The sequence below is a fragment of the Orycteropus afer genome, unplaced genomic scaffold (genome assembly GCF_000298275.1).
Source record: "Orycteropus afer afer isolate SDZICR_OR568_19922 unplaced genomic scaffold, OryAfe1.0 scaffold00018, whole genome shotgun sequence".
NCBI classification, from domain to species: Eukaryota; Metazoa; Chordata; class Mammalia; order Tubulidentata; family Orycteropodidae; genus Orycteropus; species Orycteropus afer.
Genome location: NW_006921605.1, coordinates 19,073,701 through 19,101,162, shown reverse-complemented (window position 1 = coordinate 19,101,162; position 27,462 = coordinate 19,073,701). Strand labels below are relative to the sequence as shown.

General features: G+C 44.3%; 1 protein-coding gene across 1 annotated transcript in view; it reads left to right on the top strand.

Moving 5' to 3' along the window:
* Nucleotides 1-27,462, top strand: part of MAP3K3 (mitogen-activated protein kinase kinase kinase 3) — a 69,155-nt gene that overhangs the window by 32,338 nt on the left and 9,355 nt on the right. The window contains exons 5-8 of the mRNA XM_007959738.2: nt 133-232; nt 5,609-5,722; nt 11,608-11,728; nt 26,228-26,361. Of these exons, the coding sequence (XP_007957929.2) occupies nt 133-232; nt 5,609-5,722; nt 11,608-11,728; nt 26,228-26,361 (469 nt within the window). The remainder of the gene's footprint in view (nt 1-132; nt 233-5,608; nt 5,723-11,607; nt 11,729-26,227; nt 26,362-27,462) is intronic.

Below are 27,462 nucleotides of genomic sequence, written 5' to 3'. Positions count from 1 at the left end.
TGTAGAGGAATCCAACTGATTTTTGGATGTTGATCTTATATTCTGATACACATTTTAAATACATGCTAACATGAACTGTGACTGATACACATTTTAACTATGCATTTAACAAAGCGTTCTGTTCATTTTCAGAATTATACCATTCAGCCGGCCTGTGAGATATGAAGATGTGGAGCACAAGGTGGCAGCGGTGTTCGGGCAGCCTCTCGAGCTCCATTACATGAACAATGAGGTGAGGAAGTCAGTGGATGGGGCAGGTGCAACAGGGGTGGTGGTTGTCAGGTGCCGTTGAGACGGCTCTGGCTCATAGGAACCCAGGTACTGCAGAACGAAACCCTGCCTGGTCCTGCAGCAGCCTCACAATCTCTGCTACACCTGAGCCCATTGTTGTAGCCACTGTGTCAATCAGTCCATCTAGTTGAGGGCCTCCCCCTTTCTCATTGACCCTCCACTTTACCAAGCATGACATCCTTCTCCAGAGAATGGTTCCTCTGACAACATGACCAAAGTAGGTGAGACACAGTCTGGCCATTCTCGCTTCCAAGGAGCATTCTGGCTGTACCTTCTCCAGGACAGTTATGTTAGTTCTTTTAGCAGTCCACGGTACTCTCAGTATTCTTTGCCAACACAGCTCAAAAGCATCAACTCTTCTTCCTACTTTCTTTCTCTGTGGTTAACTGAGGATTTTCTAGTTTGTTCCTCTAATGTCGTCTATAGGTTTTCATTTTCTGGAGCTCATTTTCTTAATTCCAACAACTATGGGAGTTGTAATTTTCACTACATGGGAGAGTACACAGCTGTTTCCCTTCCCCCTATCCATTCGGTACAGGCAGCCCTAATACTCTATGGTGGAGGTCAGGTATGGGACCAGGACCAGGGCCAGGGTCATTATTGTCTTCTCTACATTTTGTAGGGGGATCTTTTTCTTTTCTACAGCTGTAATAAGAAGCAGGGGGTTAGCAGGGGCTGGAGGAGGTGTAAGGAGCTCTGATGGCATAGTGGTTAAGCATTTGGCTGCTAACGAAGAGGTCGGTATTTCAAACTCACCAGCTGCTCTGCGGAAGAAAGACGAGGCAGTCTGCTTCCGTAAAGATTTACAGCCTTGGAAACCCTATGGAGCAGTTCTACATTGCCCTTATAGGGTACCTGAGTCGGAATTGACTCGATGGCAGTGGTTTTTGGAGGAGGTGTGGAAAACAGTAAATCCTTTATTTACAGTCGGAACTGCTAGCTTCTGTTCTCAGAGTTTAACTCCTGATTGTAGCTTATTTATCTTAAAAGTTGGCACTTACTCCAGTGATTTCTTTACCCCTCCCCACCAAAAAAAGACTCCTTATTTATTCCTACTTTGAATGTCATCCAAGAAGGAATTATTTTTAATATCAGTTACTCAGGTACTTTTCTAGCACTAAGAAAGGTACTAGAGGCTACAATCTGCTTAGGCTGGTACTTTGCTTTAGTCTGAAAGGCAATGTATTTATTCCCAGGAAAGAGCGTGTTCCTTGAAGGAGTTGAGTTGGGAGGCAAGACAAGAAAATCAAAGATCGTGATCTTACAGAGTCAGATCCTCACAATATAATTTTATTTTATTGGTTGCAGGGTTTTAAAATTTTCCTCCATAGTTTGAGGCTGAAATTTGCAGGCCAGACTTTGATATTTGTTGGCTAAATACCCTCTGGTCCCCTTCCTACAAAATGCACAACAACAATTGGATGTACTGCCAGATGGTTCACTAAAATAAAACCATCTGATCTTTTGTTTTGGGGTAAGTTTTAGAAATATAGCAACTTTGGGAAATAAAGCAGTAACTTTATAGTTAACAAATAATACATAAGTATTTTAAAGTATATAAACTAACACATTTTAGATACAGGAGAACTCCAAAAATACAAATATCAAATACATAGAGCTTTCTAAAATTGCACATAGCGCAATGCAGCTCAAGGTGCAGTAACTATGGAAGAAAGTGACACTGAAGTCAGCTGGCTCATCAGCGTTAAAGAAGATGTTCTTTAGTTAGTAGAGGCTTTTCTGGAAGGTTTGGTACTCTTTTGTTTTTTGGGTGATATTTCCATTAAGAATTCCAACTATAAAGCTCTTAGAACAAAACATAGGAGCAATGCTTTGAGACCTAGGTTTCAACCATGGATTCTTAGCTTTGACAACAAAAGCAAGAGCAACAAAAGACAAAATAGATCATTAGATTTCATCAAACCTTTAAACTTTTGTTCATCAGAGGGCTTTATGAATAAAGTGAAAAGACAGCCTACAGATTGGGAGGAAATATTTGGGAAGCATATATCAGATAGGGAGCTCTGGTAGCGTAGAGCCTAAGGCACTTGACTGCTAACCAGAAGGCTGGCGGTTCAAACACGCCAGCCACTCCTCAGAAGGAAGATGGGGCAATCTACTTCCATAGTGATACTGCCTCAGAAACCCAAGGAGGGGTTGCTATGAGTTGGTCTGACTCTACGGCACATAACAACAACACAACAACAACATATCAGATAAGGGTTTGATATTTAGAATATATAAAGAACATCTGCAACTCAATAACAAAAAGATAAATGACCCAATTGAAAAAATGGGTAAAAGACTTGAATAGATGTTTCACCAAAAAAAATCTACGAAAGACTGATAAGCACATGGGAAGATGTTTAAAATCATTGGTTAGTTGTTAATGGAGATATAAATCAAACTACTGTGAGGTACCACTTCACCTCCACTAGGATGGCTATTATCAGAAAAATGGAAAATAACAAATGATGGCAAAGTTGTAGAGAAATGGGACCTTCACTCATTGTTGGTGGAATTGGAAATGGTGCAGCCGCTGTGGAAAACAGTATGGTGGGTTCCCAAAAAGCTAAACATAGAGTTAGGATATGACCCAGCAATTCCGTTGTTAGGTCTGTATCTAAAAGACTTGAAAGCAGGCACTCAAACATATTCTTGTACACCACTGTTTGTTGCATCATTATTTGCAATAACCAATATGTGGAGATAACCTAAGAGTCCATCAACAGAGGAGTGGATGAACAAAATGTGGTATGGATATTTTCAAACTCTTTTTTCCAAAAAGTAGCAGTGAATGATTAAGCAGAAATTAGTTCTAAAGCCTAATTTAAATGATTGTTATTATTTTAGATCATGCATATCTTTCCATACTCCACTAATATCAATGATCAGGAGTTGACTATTTTACATTTTATTAATTTAAAATCTCTTAACTCCTTTTTCTTTTCTTTGCCTTCTAAACACTGTCCTGTCAGGATTTTAGAACCTCAAATGAAAAACCTGTTGACATTTTATTGTATTTTTTTAATGATAGTTTATTGAGATATGGTCCACATACTGTAAAATTCGTTCCTTTAAAGTGTACAATTCAGTGGTTTTCACTATATTCATGGTGTAATTGACTGATAAGAAAACCTACTACCATCGAGTCGATTTTGACTCTTAGTGACCACCACCATCTAATTCCAGAACATTTCATCACCCCAAAGAAAAACCCTGGAACCATTAGCAGTTACTTCCTATTCCTTCCTCCCCATCCCCTGGCAGTCACAGATCTATGAATTTGCCTATTCTGGACATCACATGTAAACTATCGTAAAATACATGGCCTTTTGTGTCTGCCTTCTTTCACTAAGCATGTTTTCAAGGTTCATCCATGTTGTAGCATGTATTAGCACACGATTTCTTTCTGTAACTGAATTATATTCCACTGTATGGGTATACCACCTTTGTTTATCCATTCACCAACTAATGGACATTTGGGTTATTTCCCCTTTTGGGCTATTATTTCGGTTTTTGAACCTTTGTGTACGTTTCTGTAAGAACATGTTTTCTTGGGTCTGTACCTAGGAGTAGAATTGGTGAGTCATATGGTATCTGTACATTTAATTTTTAAGTTACTGTGAAACTTTCTACAGCAGCTGCACCGTTTTACATTCTCACCAGCAACGTATGAGGGTTGTTGAAGTTTCTGCACATCCTCGCCAAAACTTACTTTTTCTGATTTTTTGTTTTTGTTTTTATATCACAGCCATCCTAGTGAATGTGAAATAGTATGTCATTGTGGTTTGGATTTACATTTCCCTAATAACTAATGGTGTTGAGTGTATTTTCACATGCTTACTGGCCATTTATATATCTTCTTTGAAGAAATGTCAATTCAAATCCTTTGCTTATTTTTAAATTGAATTATTTTTCCTTTCATTGTTGAATTGTAAGAGTTCTTTCTATGTTCTGGATACTAGATCCTTTAATATATATATGTATATATGTGTGTGTGTGTGTGTGTGTTGTGTGTATATATATATATATATATATATATATATATAATTTGCAAAATTGTCTCCCATTCCATGGATTATCTTGAGATTTCATTTTAAACATTGCTCTTACTATTTCCCAGTCTATGATTTAGAGTGACCATCAACTTGTATTATAAATCGGGAACTGAAGAAATTAGTTGTACTTTCACTTGGTTTTGTGTTTGCCACAAATGTATTAAATCTGATGTTTGCTAGATCTTAGGCAAAACGTTCTGTAGTTTTTTTAACACTAATGCTCTCTGCTTTTAAGTAAGACATGGCTCTACTCTGTGGACCTTCTCTTTAATACTTTGAGGGAATTAAAGCAGAGGAGGTAGTTTTGGGGTTCTGTTCCCTGATTTTGGCTGTAAACATTATGGTATTCAACTCTGCTATGAGGTCTAAATTTGCATTCTTACCTGAAACAGTGGTTTCCATGCTCTGCCTACTGTCCATTCCTCCTGTGTCTTTTCTGTTTGCTTTATTCATGTCAGCCCAGTTGAGGAGAGGGTGGGATATGATCCTACTGCTTAATTTGGGTGGGAATATGGAGGTTATAACTCTGGTATTTGAGCTTTTGGAGGAAAAGGTATTTTTGGAGAGGAAGCTCTTCTCAGAAAATTCCTCAAAACAAAACACTGATAGGTGCTATAACATGGGTGAACTCAAAAACATTAAGTGAAGGAAGCTGTACACAAAAGACCACATATGTATGATTCCACTTATACAAAATGTCCAGAAAAGGCAAATCCATTGATACAGAGAATAGATTTAATGGTTGCCTAGGGTGGGTGGAAAGGAGGGGAGTGACTGTAAATGGGCACAAGGGATCTTTTTGGAGTGGTGGTGGTGGTTGTTATGTGCTGTCGAGTCGGACCTGACTCATAGCAACCCTTCCTTGGGTTTCTGAGGCAATATCACTACGGAAATAGATTGCCTAACCGTCCTTCCGAGGAGTGACTGGTGGGTTTGAACTGCTAGTCTTCTGGTTAGCAGTCAAGTGCCTTAGGTACTACGCTACCAGAGCTCCTTTTGGAGTGGTGGGAGTGTTTTAAAATTAAATTGTGGTGATGATTACTTGACTCTGTAAGTATACTAAAAATCATTGAACATTTTTTAAAAAAGGGAAGATATCTGTATGGTTTCCACTCTGTCTTTCAAAACTCCATAGTATCCAAGTTTTTTCCCTTCTGACTTATATTTGTTTATTGTTTATTTATTTTTGCAGACTGAAGCAAGGAGATAGACGTGTAGCTTTTGTGACTTTCTCTTTCTTGTGTCCTGTGTCCCAGCTCTCCATCCTGCTGAAGAACCAGGACGATCTGGAGAAAGCGATTGACATTCTGGACAGAAGCTCAAGCATGAAAAGCCTTAGAATATTGCTGCTGTCCCAGGACAGAAACCACGTAAGCAGTCCCTGTCATGGCCTGGCAGCTGAAGACAAAGCCCACTTTCCATTTGGAGCTTGCTTTGCTTCTTACAGCATCGGGCATGACTCAGACACTGCCAGAGAGAGAACGTAAGCACATCCCAGCCCGCAGTGTCAGTGACCAGCAAAGCCTTCTGCATTTCATTTCAGCCAGAAGCCAGATTGTCAATGTTGACATTGCAACTAAAGGTTATTTGGCTTGTGATGTGGGAGGAAGGAAAACACTTTCTGATCAATACAAAGCAAAATCATTTTCTCCTTTATGTTCCTACAATTAGATTTTGACCCCAGCAAGAGAGTTTTGATCAGCATGGGACTGCTGATTAGCAAAGGCTGTTAAGGATTTGGATTATTATACTTTGCAAACCCACTTTCCACAACTCCTCAGCAGCCTTGCCTTTCCCTCAGGTCACACAAACTTTTCCTTCTGTTCAATGAGGGACTGGAGACTTCTTATAACTTACCAGCTGCTGTTTTACCAAATGGCAGGTAATTTACAAGGGCCATCAGAAGTGAGGAATTACCTCTTATGTAATTCCCTCTCCTGAAGGGTCCCTGGGGGCCTCCATTTCACAGGAACACTTGCAATCTGAGTCTGTTTTCTAATCACTGATTCCTCTACCAGTTTCCTTCAGATGCATGTTCCTGAAGGTTCCCACATTGCTTTCTTTCCTTATGCTCTTGTCCCTTATATCCCTCCTGTCTCACCTCTGCCAAGGCCTTGATTTAGGCCTCAATATTGTTCTCACCTGAGAACTCCTGCAGTTGGGTAATCACAAAGCCTCCTCTTTGTCTAAACAGGATTTTGCTAATAATTTCTGAACTCCTGCTTATACCCTTAAAGCTTTGGTTTCTACTATCTTTTTAAGATACTTCAGCATCTTTAGTGTTTCTTGCTGCTCTAGGCCTTGGACTATCAACTTTTAGCCTATTTCTGTTAAAGACTTCTTTTCTAAGCATGCATCTAACTCTATCTTCCTGCATTTGACCTTCTAATGACTTTTTAGCTCCAGATCTTCCACTGTTATAAAATAACCTCAAGCTTAACATTTCTCTTGTCACTTGACAATTCAGTTCTCTCTTACAAAAGTTAACTTCTAATGCTCTCATCCAAATGTTGCTCACTTCCCAAGTTTCTCATCAATGAGTTTGACACTATCTTGGTTACTATTTAAGCTCAAAATATCAAAGATAATCTAAAGCCTAATTCTTTTCAATCTTCCAAAAATAATGGAGCAAGTACAGGAATATAGAACGAAACTGATTGGGCAGAATAGGGATAAATCAGTTTTAATCTGTCCCATATTTCAAAGATAACAACACTTTACATGTATAGAGTTGCTTTCATCTCTCATTTGATATTACAACTCTGAGGGGCCCAGGGCAGGCATCTGTTATCATCCATCTACACCTGGGGCAACTGAGACTTAGACTGACTTGCCCACAAAATAATGACAGCTGATCTAGAATCCAGGTGTTCTGATTTGTCGGCCAGCACCTATCAGTTATCATCCAGGAAAGCTGTCTTGGAATTTCTATTGCCCTTAAAAAGCCTTGCCCTCTACAGTTGGATGTCATTAGAAGCAGAATGAAAGTAGAATGACGCCCAGGCGAAAACGAGTAGCTCTGGTGAGGTAGTGCCTAAGGCATTTGACTGCTAACCGGAAGGCTGGTGGCTCAAACCCACCAGCCACTCCTCGAAAGGCAGATTGGGCAATCTACTTCCATAGTGATACTGCCTCGGAAACCCAAGGAGGGGGTCGCTATGACTCGGATCTGACTTGAGGGCAGTGAGTTTGGCTTTTTTATTTTAGGAGAAAACTTGTCAGATGTTGTACCATTCTATTCCCCACAGCTCAGAAGATAACTGCTAGAAATGGTCTTGGAGAAGCCAAACTTGCAAGCAATTGAGGTTACTTTTATATGTGAATAGCCTAAAAAGCTAGCACTCTCCTGTCAGGAAAACAGCCTAAACCAAACCACTGCCATCCAGTCGACTCTGACTCATAGTGACCCTATAAAAACAGAGTAGAACTAACCCCTAGGGTTTCCAAGCCTGTAAATCTTTATGGCCCACCAACCACTCCTCGGAAGGAAGATGGAGCAATCTACTTCCATAGCGACACTGCCTCGGAAACCCAAGGAGGGGAGGGGTCGTTATGAGTCGGTCAGACTGGACAGCACATAACAACAAATCTTTATGTTTATGGAAGCAGGTTGCCTCATCTGTCTCGAGCTGGGTGGTTGGTGGGTTCCAGCCGCCGTCCTTCTGCTTAGCAGCTGAATGCCTTAAGCACTGTGCCACTAGAGCTCTTGGAAGGCAGCCTAGCATATATGTATAATCAAAGTCTGCAAAGTGCTGGAGAGTATGGAGTGGAAACAGATTAATTTACCAAATCACAACTGAGGTGAACCCCTTGAGTATTGGGAGTTAGTTTTAGAACAAAATGGAAATAAGAATTTGTATATGGTTGTGGTAAACATGACATCTATTACTCTGAAATTACAGAGCTTCAAAACAAATTTTTTTCTTCAAAGGTTTTTAATAAATTCATGGATGTTAAAGCAATCAAATAACTTGGATCCTTCCAGAATTATATTATTAGCATGGTCTTCCATGCAAATGGCTCTTGGTGCCACCTTAAAGCAGGGGACTAGACTGGATGCTATTGGTGAGGCCAGTGCATTATTTCTGACATTCTCATGGACCAAACTACAGCCACCGGCTTGTTCCTTTTGGCTTATGCCACGAAATTTTTTATTGAGATAATTTGTGGGTTGACTTTTTAAGCTCTTTTTCTGCTAGCTCCTAGCTTCCAGTCACTGCATATCTTTGTTCATATGGTTTCATAGTAATTTTTTATGTTTTTTGTGTCAGCTACATTGTACTACTGCCCACACAGTGCTTCATCGAGGTTTTCATCCAATGGTCAAATGCCAACTTCTATCTGCTATCTTTAGAGAGTCCCACTAGCTACACACTTCACACCTTTTGGCTCTCCCGTCACTCTGCTATCAAACGAAATCCACTGCTGTGGACAGTTCCAACTCATACAACCCTGTGGGACTGAATTGAACTGCCCCATAGTTTCTGAGACTGTAAATCATTTCTTCTTCTTTTTTTAACTTTTCATCATGATTTGGGTGAAATTTTACAAAGCAGATTAGTTTTACCTTCAGTAATTCATACCCGTTTTGTTTGGTGACACTGGTTACATTACATTCCCCACAGTGTAACAGCTCTCCTCCTGCTTCCTCCCTGTGGTTTCCCTTTCCCTGTGTCCTTCTTGCCTATGCATTCCTGCCTCCCTACCTTTCTCCCTGTGCAGATGCTACCCTTCTGATCGTCCAGTGTAGATTGTTCTGAGGAGTGCATCTCTCTGGTGTAGGTGTTCAGGTCATAGGCCTGTCTATTGTTTGGCTGAGAGTTAAGGATTGTAAATCTTTACAGAAGCAGATTGCCACTGTGCTACCAGGGTTCCTTCACTCTGCTACCAAAACCAAACCCACTGCCACTGAGTTGATTCTGGCTTATAGCAACCCTATAGGACAGAGTAAAACTGCCACATAGGGTTTCCAAGGCTGTAAATCTTCATGGGGAGATCTGGTGGCATAGTGCCTGAGGCATTTGACTGCTAACCAGAAGGCTGGCGATTCAAACCCACCAGCCACTCCTCGGAAGGAAGGTTGGGCAATCTACTTCCATAGTGATACCGCCTCAGAAACCCAAGGAGGGGTTGCTGTGAGTTGGATCTGACTCCACGGCAGTGATTGCATTGCATTTGTATTGCAGATCTTTATTGGAAGCAGGCTGCCTCACCGTTGTCCTACAGAGTGGCTGGTGGGTTCAAACCACCAGCGTTTCGGTCAGCAGCTAATGCCTTAGCCATGCTCACCAGAGCTCTTCCACTCTGCTGCAGTCCCCTTTTATTTTTCCTCGTCCTGGCCTCTTTCTCCCTCTCTTTTCCATTTCTAAATTTTACTCAAGCTAGAATCTTTGTAATAACCTAATTTTTGTTTACCATACCATGCTACATTGCTTCCTGAAATCGAAGTTTTCAGCCTTGGCTGAACATGACAGTCACTTAGGGAGATTTAAAAAATAATAATAGCAGAGAGGCTGAACATGACAATCACTTAGGGAGATTTAAAAAAATACTAATAGCAGAGGCTCTGTTTTAGTTGGTGTAGAGTGTCAGAAAACCCACAGGCAGTTGTAATGGACAGCCAGAGTTGAGAAACATTACCTAAATTGAAGCATGAGCCTCACTTCCTGAGACTATGCTACTCAAACTGTGGTCCATGTCCCAGCAGCCTCAGCATCACCTGGGAGCTGGTTAGAAGTACAGACTCTCAACCCATCCCCAGACCTACTGAGTCAGAGTCTGTGCTTAACGAGACCACAGGTAATTCTCATGCACGTTAAAGTGAGAAGCCCTGCTCTGAAACCTTCACTGATTCCCCTCACCTATTTTCCAACCGGTCGCCACGACTTCAGCCCTTCCTTTTACAAATCTGTGCTTGTACTGGCTGTTGAACTTCCTTTCTCAGCTTTTAAATTTGAGGGTTTAGAGTGTATATTCTTTGTTACATTTCTAGTTCATGTTGCCAAAACTTGTTGCATTGCCATGCTCTGCAAGGAATAAAGATGTTCATTATGCAGCTGTTCTCTGACTGGAGGGCTGTGGCCTTCACTTGCCCTCCCCTGGCCTGCTTCCCCACTATGTGGCTTTGGCTGTTTTTTCCTTTCTGACCCTCAACGGAGAACTATTGCACATCTGAGGCTTCAGCAAGAACATTCACTTCCCCTTGGTTCTGACTTCCCGTTAGGGCAAGACAGTTTGTCAGGACAGCCCTGCCTGTGATACAGTCTGGCCTGGGGAAATTAGAGGAGGCAGTTTAGCCGCTGAAGGTACCCCTGAGAGCAAGAAACTTTTTTCCTGAAGGAAAGGATATTGGTTGGACTTTTTTTTTTTTTTCCTCTCCCCCAAACTGAATTAGAGGAGATAGAGAAACAAGTAGAAACTGACCCAAATTGTTCATAAATTCCACTCTCAGTTACACTCAGCTTATTTGTAAACACATCCTGACTTTACTTGCTCACCTTTAAGGCTCAGTTTTAAGCCTCCTTAGTGCCAGGGACCCCCTTTGCACCTTTGTTCTTTCTCTTGAGTTCACCTGTGCTTGACTGGGTGAGTGCAGAAATGAGGATGGATGTGGTAAAGCTGCAGACCCTGCTTGGAGGTCCCTGACACTGGCAGGATAGTGTCGTTGCTGGTTGGGCTCGATCCTGAGGTGATTCCCTGCAAATCCTGCTAATGGGAAGTGAGATCATCATGTTTGCAGGGAGTGATTATGGTTGGGAAAGAAGCAGCATATTGAGGTTTTTTTTTTTAAAAAAAAATACCTGTTTATCACCCAGAATCTTGTTGGGTCGGGAGGTTGCTGTCATTCTCCATCCTGGCCCCCACTCAGCAGGTGAGCTCTCTGCTGGAATAATTTCCTGCTATTCTTCCCAAGTTCTCTGGAGGATTTTATGAGAAGATATTTACAGATCACTTTTTGGTTTGGCAGATTACTGCAGGAATGCCTGTTCTTCCTCTCTATTTGGGTCATCCCCTGTTAAACCGGGGTACCAGGTGTCACGGCTCATATATCACTGAAGCTGTAAGAGTCCATTGAGCTCATGGTGATTTGCCAAGACAGACTGAGGAGCGAGGCTTGGGAGAAAGCAGGAGCATGTGTATGTTAAAAAACAGTGAGGTGGCTGAGAGCATATAGGGCTTTGGTGAAGCAGGGGAGAGACATTTGTAGGCCTCCCTGATTAAGGGCTATCTCAGTCTTTTTCCACTTATCTTGCAGACCAGTTCCCCTCCCCACTCTGGGGTGTCCAGGCAGGTGCGGATCAAGGCTTCCCAGTCGGCAGGGGATGTAAATACCATCTACCAGCCCCCTGAGCCCAGAAGCAGGCACCTCTCTGTTGGTGAGTGTTTCTTCCCCTTTTTTCTTTTCACCTAACTTCTACCCACTTTTTAAAAACGCAACAAATATTTATTGATAAAAAACAATCATCAAACATTTACTGATGATTACTACTCTGTGCAGAATTATCTTCTATGCCTTAGTTTGGGGAGGACGGGTAGAGAATGACTGGGACAGTGTCTCAACCTGTGAGGAGCTTACAATAATCATGATATAATGGCATGATAAAATTCCTTCCAAAGGTCCTCATCTCACCAAACATCTGCCTGAATAGCTCTAATGACAGCAGCAGTGTCTACCCTCATCCTTTTTTCCCCCATCTTGTTTTTCTCCCCCCGCCCCCCTTTTTCTTTCTTGGCTGAGCTATCCTTTTTCTTGACCACTCTTTTGCAAAAGAACTGTGGACTTGTCAAGTTAGAAGTCAGGCCAAGTTTGAGTTTCGACCTCTAACCTTTTACTTTTACAGAAGGTATTGACCAACGAAACTCTTGGAGAATCAAGCTGAGTTGTCTAGGAAGGGTGGGAGACTGCTGACACAGCATATGCAATTGGCTGACTGGTAAGAAAGCTATGTAGCTGGTGCCAGGCCTCCCCAGGAAGGAGTCTAAATCAAGTCTCTGTTATACTAGATAGACCAGTACTGCCCTGGATCCCATTTCCCAGAGTCTGGGGAGAACATCCATTTCTTTAATGTGGAGTTTATATCAAGAGGGAAATCTGGCCTCATTGCACATTTGCATGGAGCCAACTGTCCTAACGTTGCTGAGACCCCTGGTGCCATTAGGAAGCCAAGTTTGCCCTTGTCCATGTCAGTAGAATCACATCAAACCAAACTGCTTTTTGAAGATCCTGAGTTGTGCATCGGTCCTGTTGATGAGCTTGTCTGTGAGCGATCTGCCACCTGAGGAAGGGGTAGGAAAAATTGTGTTCTTGCGGCCCTGACTTTGCCTCACTGAGCAATTTCTGAAACCCAGGCAAGCATTAGTAATAAGTATCATCAAACTGAAAGTTTCTGTCTGAATTTCTGATTTCTTTAACCTGTGGATCCTTGGTGGCTATGTTTACAGTAAGGTGGTTGAGGAGAGAGTGCCAACACCCCAGCAAGGAGCCCTGTACAGGGCATCTCTGATACTGGAATCCAGGTACCCAGGAGCCTGGGAAACTGCCATTTTGGCCTCTGTTCCAGAGCCCTTGCAGAGATTGACGTGTTAGGAGAGCGGCACTGTTCATGAATAAGCAGGGCAGACAGACGGGAGGTAGTGATTGGGCCTCCTGCTGGTAAGGAAGGTCGGACTTCTGTGTGGAGGCAGGAGCCAAATGCTGGGCGGGTTGAACCCTTTCCCCCGTTAGAGGGAAGAGCCACGTATGGAATTTCTCTGAGGGTGCTAAGGAATAGGAGTTCCATGGAACAGTTTCTGGTTTTCTAGAGAGCGGGCAACATATCTTCCCAACACACGTAGATTCTGGTTCCTTCATTCAGCAAGCATTATGTACCAACTGGTGGCTAGGATGACTATGAGGGTGCTGAGGGAGCACAGGGGAGGCAGTCACCACCTCTGCCCAGCACTGTGGAGAAGTTCTTCCACAGAAGTGGCAGGATCAGAGCAGACACAGTGAGGGTTATCGGGTACAATGTAGCGACACGTGTTCCAAGCACAGGGAGAGCACTGACCAGGCACAGCCCCAAGAGAGCATGGTGGGTTCAGAGACCCCACATGTCATGGAAGGGGTGAGGTCGCCATGACAAGAGAAGCAGGCAGAGCCTGCAAGCTTTCCATAGGGCCAAGAAACACAAGAGGTTATTTCTAATTGGGATGATCTGAGAAATGCATTGTGGGGAAGAGCTTTTGAAAGCTTAGGAAGGGTTTCCACAGCCACAGCTAGAGGAAGAGGGCATTCAGGTTGCTTGTGGGGATCTCACGTACAGTTCAGGTCTGTATTGGAGGACAGATTTGGAGGAGGCTGAGGAAGGATTCCTGAGGCCACTCTGAGGGACCTTAACCTTATCTCTACGAAAATGTTTGCCCCTCATTCCCAACTGTACTGTATTACTTACCTCTCTCCCCATCAATGCTTTTTTATTCATTCATTCAAGAAATATTTGGACACAGGGAAGAGGTAACTACAGGGAGGAAGCGGAAAGAGAGGAAGTGGAAAGAGCTGTTATATTTGGGGGGATTGCAGTCAATGTCATGAAACAAAATGTGTATGAACTGCTGTATGGAAAACGAATTTGCTCTGTAAACTTTCACCCAAGTCACAATAAAAAGTATAATAAATAAATAAATAGTTATGTGGGAAGTGAAAAAGACAAGGTTCCTATCCCTATGGATGTTACAGACCTGTGAGGAAGCAGACATTTACTTGTCAGGAGGTGATCAATATTTAAGTATAAGCTGTGATTGAATGGTGTGTAGTACTGTGAGCGTGGGTAGCAGAGGGTATGACCTGATGATCTGGGATCAGAAAAGCCTTGGACTGTGCTCTGAAGCCTGAGGGGAATGACACTCACGGGGTATGGGAAGAGAGTTCCCTGCAGAGGGAGCTGTTGGTGCCACGGTCTGGTGGGGGCAGCGTGATAGTGTGATGGAGATACAGAAAGAAAGAAATCAAAAGCAGATCTGTTGTGGGTCGATTCCGACTTACAGCAACCGTATAGGACAGAGTAGAACTGCCCCAAGAGGTTTCCAATCTTTTCAGAAGTAGACTGCCTCATCTGTCTCCCATGAAGCGGCTGGTGAATTCAAACCACTGACCTTTTGGTCATCAGCTGAACTCTTAACCACTTCACCTCTAGGCCTCCTTAGAAAGAAAGTAAGCTCCTAGTTTATGGATCCTGATGGGTCAAGACTTGAGAACAAGGACAGACCTGAGAGCTACTCAGATGGCTCACATAGGACAGGATGAAGCTGGGGAGGGAGGCAGAGCCTTGCAGATCTCAATGAAGATTTTGACCCTTATCTTGAAATTAATGAAAAGCCACTTTTAGGGTTTTAGGGTAAGGGACAATGGGAGGTGTGATATATTCAGATTTGTGTTTTAAATCTGGCCACAGTGTGGAAAGTAGATTAGAGGAAGGCAAGAGTGGACATGGGAACCGTGGCAGGCTTGCACTGATCCCCCTGAAAGAAGGTGAAAGCTTAGATTAGGCTGGTGACTGTAGAGGAGAGAAAAGAGCAGGCTGATTTGAAATACGTTTTGAAGGTAATGCTAGTAGATCCTGGCATTGCAGTGGTTCTCAAAGTACGGTCTGGGAGCCCTGGGGGTTCCTGAGACCCTTTCAGGGGATGTGCAAGGCTGCAGCTATCTCCATAATAATACTAAGATAGGAGTTTCCCTTTTTATTCTCATTCTCATGAGTATACAGGGGAGTTTTCCAGAGATTATATGCCTGAGGTGATGCCACTGCTCTGATGGCTAATGGAACATATGGTTGTGTACTATTGTGTTTGAACACTTCCTGAGGTTAATTTCCCAATACAGTAAATATCGATAGATATAACCCACATAAATAAAAGCTATTTGGGATTCTCAATTTTTAAAGTGTAAAGGGGTTCTAAGACTAAAAGTTTTAAGAACTCCTGTGGTATTGGATTGAGTTTGCAGGGGTTGAGGGAGAGGGAGGTACGTTACTGCTTCATGGATCAAGGTGAACGGCACTGCCTTTCACTAAGACAGGAACGTGGGAGGAGGACCAGGTTTCAGGTGCCAGAAGGGCATAGAACTAATGTTTTAGACATGTTGAATTTGAGGCAACTAAAAAGAGATATCAAATGGGCAGTTAAATATAGAGGTCTCCAGCTCAGAGGGGAGAAATCAGGGCTAAAGGAAAAAAGGTGGGGGGACTTCTCCAGTTGAAGCCAGGAGCACAGATGAGAGTGCCTGAGCCAGAGACTTGAGAAGGAGCAGAGGGCCTAGGACTGAGCCTTAAGAACCCAGACACTTCGTGGCCAGTTAGAGGAGGATGAGCTGGAAAGGACACGGGAAAGGAGTGCCCAGAGAAGTAGGAGGGAAATTAGGAGATTGTGGGGAGGAGGACTCACCTGGGGCCAGTAAAATGGGAAAGGGTGGACCAAGGGTAAGAGGCTTGAGTTGTCATTTTCATCCACAGATATCATGCTTGCTATGTCCTGGTGCAGTGTAAGGCCATCTGAAAGTAGAGGGAAAGGTGAAGAGAGAGGTCAAGGTTAAAGCACGAGGGACTTGGAGAAGGGCAGTGGAAATGGGGTCCAAGGAGAAGTGGCTGGTTGGTAAGCGTTTTTGTGGTCTGGCCTCCCACTCGCGCTCCCTCTTCCAGCATCAGTGTTAACTCCCTCAAGTACCCAGTGAGCCTGCAGGGCCTTCGCTCCCATAGCAACATCGTCAGTGATGGGGACAGTTCAGGAAGCCCAGTCCAATCCCAGAGTTCTTCCTTATTTTGACCTGAAAAGCTGCCTCCTCTCACTAACCCGTTAACTCCGGTTCTGCTCTCTTGAGCAACACAGATAAACTCTCTTTTAAATGATAAACTCACTGCCATTGAGTCGATTCTGACTCAGCAACCCCCACTGGGTTTCCAAGGCTGTAAATCTTAACAGAAGCAGACCACCCCATCTTTCTTCCAGAGCAGCTGGTGAGTTTGAACCACTGACCCTTTGGTTAGCAGCCAAATGCCTTAACCACTACACCACCAGAGTTCCTTTTTATATGATACTTTTTCAAGTTTTTGAAACCGGCTGTCATGTTCACCCTTTGTTTTTTCCATCATATTGCACATACCTGGAATTCCAACTTTTTTGAAGCCTGTTAGTCTGTTAAATTAGTTCAAGCTTAAGCAAAAAAAAACAAAACAAAACAAACCTGCTAGGTAATGAGTTAATCCAAGGGAAAGGCCCCTTGGGGAGATTGCTAGGCAAGGCCAGTGGGATTTCCCTATGGGAACATGCCCTTCCTCACGTCTTTGCCTATGGAAATTCTATCCACCTTTGAAGGTGGAGCCCACACATCTTTTCTGAACTTGTCCCTGCCACATTCTGACTCCTGTTTGGTCTAGTGCATCTTTTTTTTTTTTTTTTAATGTTGTTACATATATTTTTATAACAATTTTTAAAAATCTTACCTTCTACAGACACATGCTAAAGTATTTAAGTATGGAAGTGATAGGATATCTGGATTTTTTTAAATTCTATTTATTGTGATTTGAGTGAAAGTTTACAGAGCAAATTCATTTTCCATATTGCATATCCTATATGCAATTCCTCACAGTATAACAGCTCTTTTCCCACTTCCTACCTGTAATTACCTCTTCCCTGTGTCCTTCTTTCCTACGCATTCCTGCCCCTGAGCTAACTCCCTGTGCAAATACTACCCTTCTATTCTCCCATGATTGTTTGTTCTAAGGAGTATATCTACCTGATGTAAGTGTTCACCCTATATGCCTATCTATTGTTTGGCTGGAAGCCACTGGAGTGAGTTTTATTGCAGACCTGAAGGGTAACTAGGGGCCATAGTCTCAGGGTCTCACCAGGCTCTAACAGACCAGGAAACTTGGTCTTTTTGTGATTTTAAGTTTCGTTCCACATTATTCTCCTACTCTATCCAGAATCTCCTGCACTGATCCCTTTCCTAGTGGTTGACAGTGCTAACTGGGCACCATCTAGTTCTTTTTGTCTCATGGTCATATATGCTGAGGTTCACATAATCTACAGGTCCCTTGGGCTAATTGTTTCCATGTGGCTTTGGTTTTCTTCATTCTTCTCTTCTGCAGAAGAGGAGAGAACCATTGTTGCATCTAGATGGCCACTTTCAAGCTTTTAAGACCCCAGTCACTACTCAACAAAGTAGAACAGTGTTTTTGTGTAGTATGTTATGCCAATTGAGCTTGATGTCCCATGCGACTATGGTCCCAAGCCCACAGGTCTAACAACTCACTTCATCAAGGTGGTAGACTGTGCCTAAGAAGTTATCATAACTTTGCCTCCTGTCAGTTCTAGTTATATGGACATTCTTACAACACATGCAAATAGGTATGTAGAAATATCGTCTGACAACCTTATATATAGTTATGGGTATATTCCCTTTTAGGAGCTCTGGTAGCATAGTGCCTAAGGCACTTGACTGTTAACCCACCAGCCGCTCCTCGGAAGGAAGGTTGGGCAATCCTACTTCTGTAGTGATACTGCCTTGGAAACCCAAGGAGGGGTCGCTGTGAGTCAGGGCCGACTCGATGGCACATAACAACAACAATAACATATTCCCTTTTGGTAGACATACCTGATCATTCAACGTGTCTACCTGATCTAGTGTATCTTGAGTATCTTTGTTCTTATACCATCTCTCTCCATGCCTTGCCACTGAATCCCATGGTGAGGCAAACCAGATTGCAACTCCTCAGAGTGGGTGGCTTATGAGTAAAGAGAATCTGTTCCAAGGAGTTTGGCAGTGAAAGAAAAAAAGGGGTGGGCTAGTGGCTTAAGGTGGCAGAAACAACGTCAGGGTATTTTAAGGCTAGAGATTTGAGTGTGTCTATTGTCTTAGGCTAGGTTCTCTAGAGAAACAAAACTAGTGAAGCGGATACATATATATATAGAGAGAGAGAGTGAGAGCGAGCAAGAGTGAGAGTGAGAAATTTATATTAGGGAAATGGCTCACACAGTTGAAGAGGCTGACAAGTCCCAAGTTTGTGGGTCACATGTCAAGCTGGAGGCTTTTCCTGATTCGTGTACCTGCAGGGGCTAACAAAGCCAAGATGGGCAGGCAATATATAGCAGGCTGTTGGCTTCAGAGGATGACAAATTCAAGATGAGCAAGTGAAAAGGCAGATTGCTGGCTCACCGGCTGGAAGGCGACAGTCCCAAGATCAGCAAGCAATATGGCAGGCCACTGGTTCAGCTCCAGGAACCAGAGATGACGATGAGCTAGATGCAGGATCCAGATCCAGCAGAAAGCCAGGGAATGTTCCCAGGATGTCCATACATATATCGGAAAGAGACTGCACCCTGAGGAAACTCCCATTCAACTGAGTGGCTGCTTAGTGAACATCTCGTCATGGAGGTATTACACCACAACGCCTAGACCACTTAGAATCATGGTCCAGCCAAGTGGACACACAACCTTAACTATCACATATCTGAAAGAGACAAGGAAAAGGAGAGATTGAAGATAATGAAGAGGAATCCATGGGGGAACCAACTCCTATAGGGGATGAATTGCCTAGGGAGAGGGCTTCTGACACCTTGACAAGGAGGAGGGGTCTATCTTCTTCTGAAAGGAGAAGAGGAACATTCAGGTTGAGGGAAAAAAGGAATTTTAAAAGGATGAGGTGACTTACAATGACCGCAAGGCAGTGAAAGAAAAGAGCTGTGCACAGTACAAACTCCCAGTTCTGGTCCAGGTTTGAAAGGCTGTAATTAGGACTGCAGAGGCAGTGGGCAGATGACAGAACAAAGTGGTCAGCTTCCTCACTTCCATTGGTGTTTTCCTTGGTTTTAAAATCTGTGATGTTAGATGAGACCAGAAACTGTTTAGTGGTGGTAGCAGCGTCAAAGTAAAATAGGAGCTTTGAAAGCTGAAACATAGGGATGCTGTTGGGTCTTATGGGATGAAGGTATTGAGCAACGCTGTTCTGCACGGCCTAGTCCCATGTGAGCATTGCAGAACACACAGGGAAATGATCAGTTAAGATTTTCTACCGAGGAAGAAAGGAGATGTGATTCCTTCCCCCACCTGCCCCCCAAGAAAGAAAGGGGTTTAGAGAAAATAGTTGATGGCCAAAGAAAGCTATGTCTTTGTACTTGCAGTGACCTGCACTTTAGCACTGACCCACAGCCCTACAGCTCCCTGTGGAGGCCACTTCCTGACTACATCAGCTTCCTGATGAGGAGGCTCCTGGGAGAAGGGCTGGGATCAAGAGCCTGTCTTTCAACTTTGAGTCAGAGTCCAGAGCAAAAGAATCAGCATAGCCTAGGGTGAGAGTATGTCTGCTGCTCTGAGTTTAAGAGGCTTGCAGAGAGCTGACAGGCCCTGGGAGGAATGCAGAAAGCTGTCAGCTGAAAACCTGGATGGAATGGCCTTGCCCTCCTGGGCCACTCTGAAGAGATGGCTGCTACTCGGTTCTTTTGCTGCAGCCTGTGCTGAGATGAGGCCCCTGGGCCCTCACAGTTTGATGGGATGCCACAGCACAATGAGGCTGGGATGCCAGGGAAGGGTGTCCCAAGGAACCTGCTGTCCTTGCCTGTGTCTGCCTTCTGAGACCTAGAGCGAGCCATGCCTTGAATAACCCAGCTGTTTATACTACCCTGCTGAGGCTCACTGCTGCCACTGCTGGTAAACAGGGGAGCATCGGCGAGTCTATGGCCCAGTGCCCTGTCCTGTTCAGCTCCCAGTCTCACTTGTTCTTAACTGCTGTTGTGTGTCTCATTGGCTCCCACTTTCTGAAATAAAGATAAAAACAAAACTGAAAATGCTCTGGGGCAGTTCTGCCAACTCCTGGTTTTTCCATTCGCTTCCTCTGATAGCCATTGGTTTGGGGAGACTTCCCTTTCCTGCCCCAAGCTGTGGGCCTGTGCACAATAGCCCCTGGCCCACTGCCCATCAGATAACAAGGCTGGCTCTCTGCAGGCAGCAATGTGTATTGGAAAAAGTGAAAGTCTCTGGCTGGAAATAAAAGCTCAGAACCCTTTGCTATTTTCCCCCAAGCCCTCCTGGTCTCTCGTGCTGGCTTCATGTGAGCTGGTCCCATCCCACCTGCCAAACCAGGAGAGAGTTCAGTGGCAGCTGCTGAAAGGGAAAATGGGAGTCAGGTGGCCTCTTCCCACACATTCCATGTACCAGATTGAGGGCAGGTCATTCTGTGTAGGGAGAGTTTTGACCAATATCTGAGATTTCATCAATTAGTAAGAGTTTTTCTTTCCCTCTAGCTGTCCCTTATAAGAGGCGTTTTTCATTTATTCTAGTAAAACATATAATACCTTTCACTCCAGAGTGTATTGATGGAGTTCAGTTGTACAGAACAGAATCCACTTTAATTAGTTTTAGGAGGAAGAAATTTAGGGTACATTCCGACTTAGGGAATCATTGGAAGACTGAGACTCCAGGTTGAAACACAGCAGAGCTGGGCTACTGAGGGAACTGCTCCCCCCTTCTGTAACCAGGAAGCCACCAGGTCCAGAAGCACGCTGCTCCTGCTGGGTTGGGATCTGCACAACCCTCCTGTGCCTGCTGTGATCACACCAGTTGTTTGGGGAGGTCTGCACCTGTCTCTCGACATTGACATCAGCAAGTCTGGAGACCGGATGCAGGGTCTCTGCAAATGCTGTGGCAGAAACTCCAAAGGCTTCTGTGACTGTCAGGAGCAGCAGAAAGCCGGCTGAATCTCATGCGAGTGCGCCTGACTGGCTGAACTTAAAAAAAGGTCTTGGAGAGCTTTTAACTGACTAGCTTCTGAAGGGCAAGAAAGTATTCGAGAAGGATTGAGTGCCTCTTGAGTCTCCCCCATTATATCTGCCCTACAGAGTGAAGGCTACGAATGGAATTCCATGTGCCCACTGTGAAGCAGTGCTATGTAGACGCACACCTGTGCCCCCACATTTCTCATTTCCAAAAGGGCTATGAGGCAGACAGATGTCCCTGTTTCCACAGGTGAGGAAGTTGAGATGAGAGTTTAAATCATAGAGCTAATGAGTGGCAGAGCCAATTCGTACCCCATTTATCTAATTCCAAAGCTTAGGTTTTCCTCACTACACCCCACTTGCCTCTTTAGGGTTGCTTCTGTTGATGGTAGATTTTGCTAACATACAGACTGAATTTCCACAGAATATGTGGGCTACCAAAATGATGGATAGCCAAGTAGTCCTTGTTATCCAAAGCCACAAGTGAGGGCAGACACTAGGCTAATGTTTGTAAGCAAAGGGTTAAGTTGTGCTCTGTGTTTTGGGGATTGGTAGGGCTTGAGGAAATCAGTGTTTTGTTCACAGTGGCACTGGAATTTTGTGCTCGGATGGGAAGGGAATTGGCCAGGTGGGTGGTTTGACATCTGAGACTCTGGAAAGTGGGATGGCTTTCTTGTCCTTGGTCCAGGTGTCCTCGTCCCTACATCTTGCAGTTGCCTTAGGACCCTCTGTCAGCTGGATGCCACTTTACATTCCTGGCATCCAACTCACAAATGACCACAGACAACAACCCTGAGTTTGAGCTGTGTGAAAAGTAGCACCGTGTTTCCTCTGTACCATCAAGAAATCCCCACCTGAGCCTCCATCTTGCTTCTGGCAGAAAGGCTGTCACCTTTCTCATGGTGGGGACCCCCAGCCCCTGTATGGATCACTTACAAGGAGTGGATGGCCCAGCCAGTTCAGGGAGCAGTTGGTTTTTTGTTTTGTTTTTTTTAATTGTGATTTGGGTGAAATTTTACAGAGCAAATTCACTTTCCATACAACAGTTCACGTACACTTTGTCTCATGACATTGACTACAATTTACCTCAATGCAACAGCTCCCCTCCCACTTCCTCCTGATAGTTACCTCTTCCCTGTGTCCATCCCTCCATGCACTCCTGCCCCCTGAGCTGTCTCCCTGTGCATAAAGAGCCCTTCTTTCTCCCATGATTGTTCTCTCCAAGGAATGTACCAACCTGAGGTAAACGTTCAACTCATATGCCTGTCTTTTGTTTGGCTGGAAGCCACAGGTGTGGGTTCAGTTCCAGACCTGAAGGGCAGCTAAGGGCCAAAGTCTTAGGGGTTCCACCAGCCTCTATCAGACCAGCAAATCTCTATCCAGGATCTCCTACATAGATCCCCCTCCAAGTGGTTGACAGTGGTAGCTGGGCACCATCTAGTTCTTTTGGTCTCATAGTCGTATAGGCTGTGGATCGCATGGTGTACCAGTCGTTAAGACTAATTGTTTCCATGAATCTTTGGTTTTCTTCATTCTTCTTTGCTCTGGACAAGGAGAGACCCATTGTTGCATCTAGGTGGCTGCTTGCAAGCTTTTAAGATCCCAGTCACTACTTGTCAAAGTAGGATGTGGAACAATGTTTTGTGTAGTATGTTATGCCAGTTGAGCTTGACGTTCCCTCCGACTGTGGTTCCCAGCCCACCAGTTCAACTACTTGGTCACTCTGGGTAGCTGGCTGTGACCAAGAAGTGACTACAACCTTATCCCTTGTCAGCTCTACTATAAACCTGGGAATTCTTACAGATCATACAAATATAGTTATAGGACCATTGTCTGCCATCCCTATACATGATCTTGGGTACACTCCCTGCTTCATAGATATACCTAATAGTTCAGCCTGTCCACCCATCTATCCACCTGTATATCAATGTCTGCCTTCACTGACAGCGCAGTACTGTATGTACAGAAGGGTTCATCTTTGTTGTCTGTACCTCTCAGGGAGGAGTTTTACCTTCTGTCACTGTGTTGAGCAGTATGCCTGCCCTTTTTAAAAATAAACTATTCTCAAAATTATCTTGGCTGATATCATTGCTGTTAGTTCATGGCACAATATCCCCAAATTTACCCTCAGAGCAGCTTCAGTTTCTGCCAGGGTTTAGATTACTGGGCAAATGGACGTTTTTCCTCCAGGGCTATTGTTTGAGATCATTTGCAAGGCATGGCTCAGATAGATACCTCTTTATCCCAGCATTGGCATAAAGGTGTGAGCAAGGTGTTGAGGCAGAAAACCCAGCAAAATTCTATGCCTCTTTTTAGCAGTTTTGTTTCTGGCCTCCGCTCTAGAATCTGTGGGGAAGCAGATTATCAAGAACCCCATATTAATCTTCCCCACTGAGACACATAATTGTTGGTGGTCTGCTAAAGGAGCTTGAGTTGATGCCTCCAGAGAAGAGACTGGGACTGTTCTTGGTGGTAAATTAATTAAAATGGCTCAGGCAGCACTGAAATGAGCCCTGTGTCCCAGGGGCTGGTTGTATGTAGGAGACAGTAGGAGTCAGTTTCTTCTGAGAAACTCACTTTCAAAGAGCAACCATCCCCACCATTCTTTGGCTTTTCCACTAAGATACTTGTCTTCCTTCTAAGAGTCCTTGGAGCAGTGGGAGGAGCCAGCCCTGGCTCAGGAAGTTGGAGCACCAGCAGTATGTTAGTTAGGCCACCTCTCTTCCGGGATTCAGAGAGCAAGGCCTGGTCTCTACTGGCCTCTCGTAGATCTTAGCCCCTGGTGCGGGGCCTCTGCTTTAAAACGGTTAAAATGGTAGACTTGCTTTCCTCTGTATTTTACTACAATCAGATTCAGAGAGAGAAAGGGTCGTCAGGTGGTGGTTCCCGTCTACCAGCAGAATGAGTCAGTTTTCCCCAAAATCTTTAGCTACCAAACTTGTTCGTTCCAGAGCATCTTGCCTGCAATGTCATTTCAGAAACCTCCTACTACAGCCTCTGGACTAGGCTGGAGAAACCAGTCAATGAGGAAGGAGGGCTGCTTTGTTGAGGACGCTGCTCCTATTCTGTTCCCATGTCTGGGAACTCTCCTGGCTGGAGTCAGGAGAAGATGTGGGGAGTGTGAGGGAAGGGAGTGGAGGTCCTCGTGTTTCTGCTTTCCTGAATATTAGGATAACTTTGTTCCTCCAGAACAGGAAAAGGGCTCAGGATAAGAGCCCTATATTTAAATTGGAACAATCAGAAACAGTTGTGTGTGAGTATCATCAGAGCTTCCCTGAACCTTCTGATGTTGGGTCTCAGGTTTGCCTAGTAAGCTTGGAATGGGAAAAAGGTGCAACTGCTGGCCTCAGCTTTGTCTTCTTTGATCATGGAAATCAACAGTCAGAAAAAGCTCTGAGCTACAAGTAGGAAGGCCTATTTTCCCAGATACAAAATATGTTATGATAGAAAAACATGGCTTAGTGACTCAGAGTGCTTCTTCATACTGTATATATGCCACTCAGTGATATTAAAATGGTAAACCATCTTCATGGCCATCAAGTTGATTCCAACTCATAGTGACCCTACAGGACAGAATAGACCAGCCCCACAGGGTTCCCAAGGCTGTAAATCTTTACAGAAACAGACTGCCACCTTGGAGTAACTGTCAACCTTTCAGTTAGCAGCAAAGTGTTTAACCGTTGTGCCACCAGGGCTCCTCGATGTGGTGGAAGTGCTGGGTAAACTGGCTTTATAGATGAAGCGTGTTCCTCTCTAACTGTAAAATAGAAATAATGGCCGGTTTCTAAAACTGTTGTATTTCTTTTGAGAAATACAAAGCTCCTTGAGCCTTGGTTCCTTCCTGTGTTGACTAAAGCAAATAACTCACCTTCAGGATTGATGAAAAGATTCAGTGAAATAACAAATGTAGAAATACCTCGCAGAATGCCTGCCCTTCGTGAGCACTTACTAAACATCTACTGTCGTCGTTGTTGTTGTTGTTAAGTGCCGTCGAGTCGTTTCCGACTCATAGTGACCCCATGCACAGCAGAACGAAACACTACCCGATCCCGTGCCAGCCCCACAATCCCTGCTATACTTGAGCCCATCATCGCAGCCACCATATCAATCCATCTCCTTGAAGGCCTCCCCCTCTTTCGTCGACCCTCCACCCTACCAAGCATGACATCCTTCTCCAGGGAATGGTCCCTTCTTACAACATGACCAAAATAGGTGAGACGCAGTCTGGCCATTCCAAGGAGCATTCTGGCTGCACTTCCTCCAGGACAGATCTGTTAGTTCTTTTAACAGTCCACGGTACTTTCAGCATTCTTTGCCAGCACCACAACTCAAAAGCATCAACATCTACTGTAGTGGTATTGAAAATCAAATGAGGTAATTACTGTGAAGGCCCAACTAAAGGTAAACCACTACATCAATGCAAGATAATCCTGTTCTTTGTGATGGCCAGGAAGGGTAGGAATGTGTAAGGATGAGGAAATTGCCTCTGATTCCTGGCCAGACCACTGAGGGGACCTTCTTACCTGATACAGGTAGAGACAGGTAAGGGGAGATACTGACTACAGAAACAGGGCAGCAGGGAGAGATGAAGCAAGAAGGAGACCCAGTTGCTTATCCCTGGACCTCAGTCTCAAAATGCTGCTGGGACCCAAAGCCCAAGACGGTTAGGTTGATGTGTTGACCATTTTCCGAAGGTCTTTCTAGGACAGAAGGAAGTAGCAAGGAGTGGCATTGGTGATCAAGAGGGAGTAGAGAAGAGTAACATTATTAAGAATGATTATATTCAAAGATTTAAAAAAAAAATTGATCTCATTACTGGCCTAAACTGGTTTAAAAGGGTTTATTCTGTTTGTGCTTGTTCCAAGGTTCGTGGCCATACATACTCTAGTGCCTGCTCCGTCTCTGCAGTTAGCTTATTAGAAGGGGGCTTTGTTTGCATCGGGAAGCTGGACTCTCATGGCTCTGCCCCATCAGTCACATCGCTGACCTCCAGGGAGCCAACCCCATGTCAGCTTCTGTCTCTCTCTAGCTGTGTGTCCTGGGGTCTCTGAGGCAGCTCTGTGCCTGCTTCTCCCTCTCTTGGGCTGCGTGTCTCAGACTCCGTTGTCAAAGGCCTTGTTTCTATTCTCCAGGCTCCCAGAACCCTGGCCGGAGCTCCCCTCCCCCTGGCTACGTCCCTGAGCGGCAGCAGCGCATCGCCCGACAGGGATCCTACACCAGCATCAACAGTGAGGGGGAGTTCATCCCGGAGACCAGCGAGCAGTGCGTGAGTGTGGGGGCCAGCTGTGACCCTGGGCTGTGTCAGATGAACAGTGCAGTGGGAGTTTCTCGCTGGGCATGGGACAGAGCTGAAGGGCTTGAACCTATCTAATGGCACTTTATAAATCAGGGGCCTGCTGAGATACGGGCTGTTCCTTTCAAGGAGCCCCTTTAGGAGGGGCTGGTATCAATTCCTGTCAAAGATGGGATCCAAACGACCTGGTCTCCTTGGTGCTGGATAAGCATTTGACATCTTTCCTCTTCTGCGGTCCTCACTGGTTCCCCTGCAGAACACCACCCTACTGTTCACATACTTCTTACAGTCATCCTTCTTCATTTCAGCAGAATTTTAGCATATTAAACCCAAAAATCAAACCCATTGCTACCAAGTTGATTCCAACTCAGAGTAGAACTACCCTATAGGATTTCCAAAGCTGTCATCTTTATGAAAACAGACTGCCTTATCTTTCTCTCATGGAGCGATTCGTGGGTTCAAACCCCCTGCCTTACTGTTAGCCAAGCGCTTAACCACTGTGCCACTAGGGCTCCTTCCTAAATGGATGGAGTTTTTCATTGGCTGTATTTTACTTTTGCTATTTTTTGATGACAGGTAGGGAGTAAATGATACCCAAATTGCATTGTGGGATTAGTTACTTTGAGTGAACTTTTATGGTGGTGTAGGATGATGTTATTTATCTACTGCTACATAATAAATTAGTGGTGTAGTGCTTAAGGCATTTGACTGCTAACCAGAAGGCTGGTGGTTCAAACTCACCAGCCACTCCTTGGAAGGAAGATTGGGCAATCTTCTTCTATAGAGATATTGCCTTGGAAACCCAAGGAGGGGTAGCTGTGAGTTGAATTGACTCCATGGCAGTGGGTTTGGTTTTTGGTTTACATAACAAATTACCATAAATTTAGCAGCTTAAAAGAGCATTCATTTATTATGTCACAGTTTCCCAACTTCAGGGGTCTGGGCATGACTTAGCTGGTTCTCCATCAGGGTCACACAGGCTGCGGTCAAGGTGTTGGCCTGGCTGCATTCCTCTGGAGCTTGGGGTTCTCTTCCAAGCTTATCTAGTGGTTGGCAGAATTCAGTCCTTGTGGT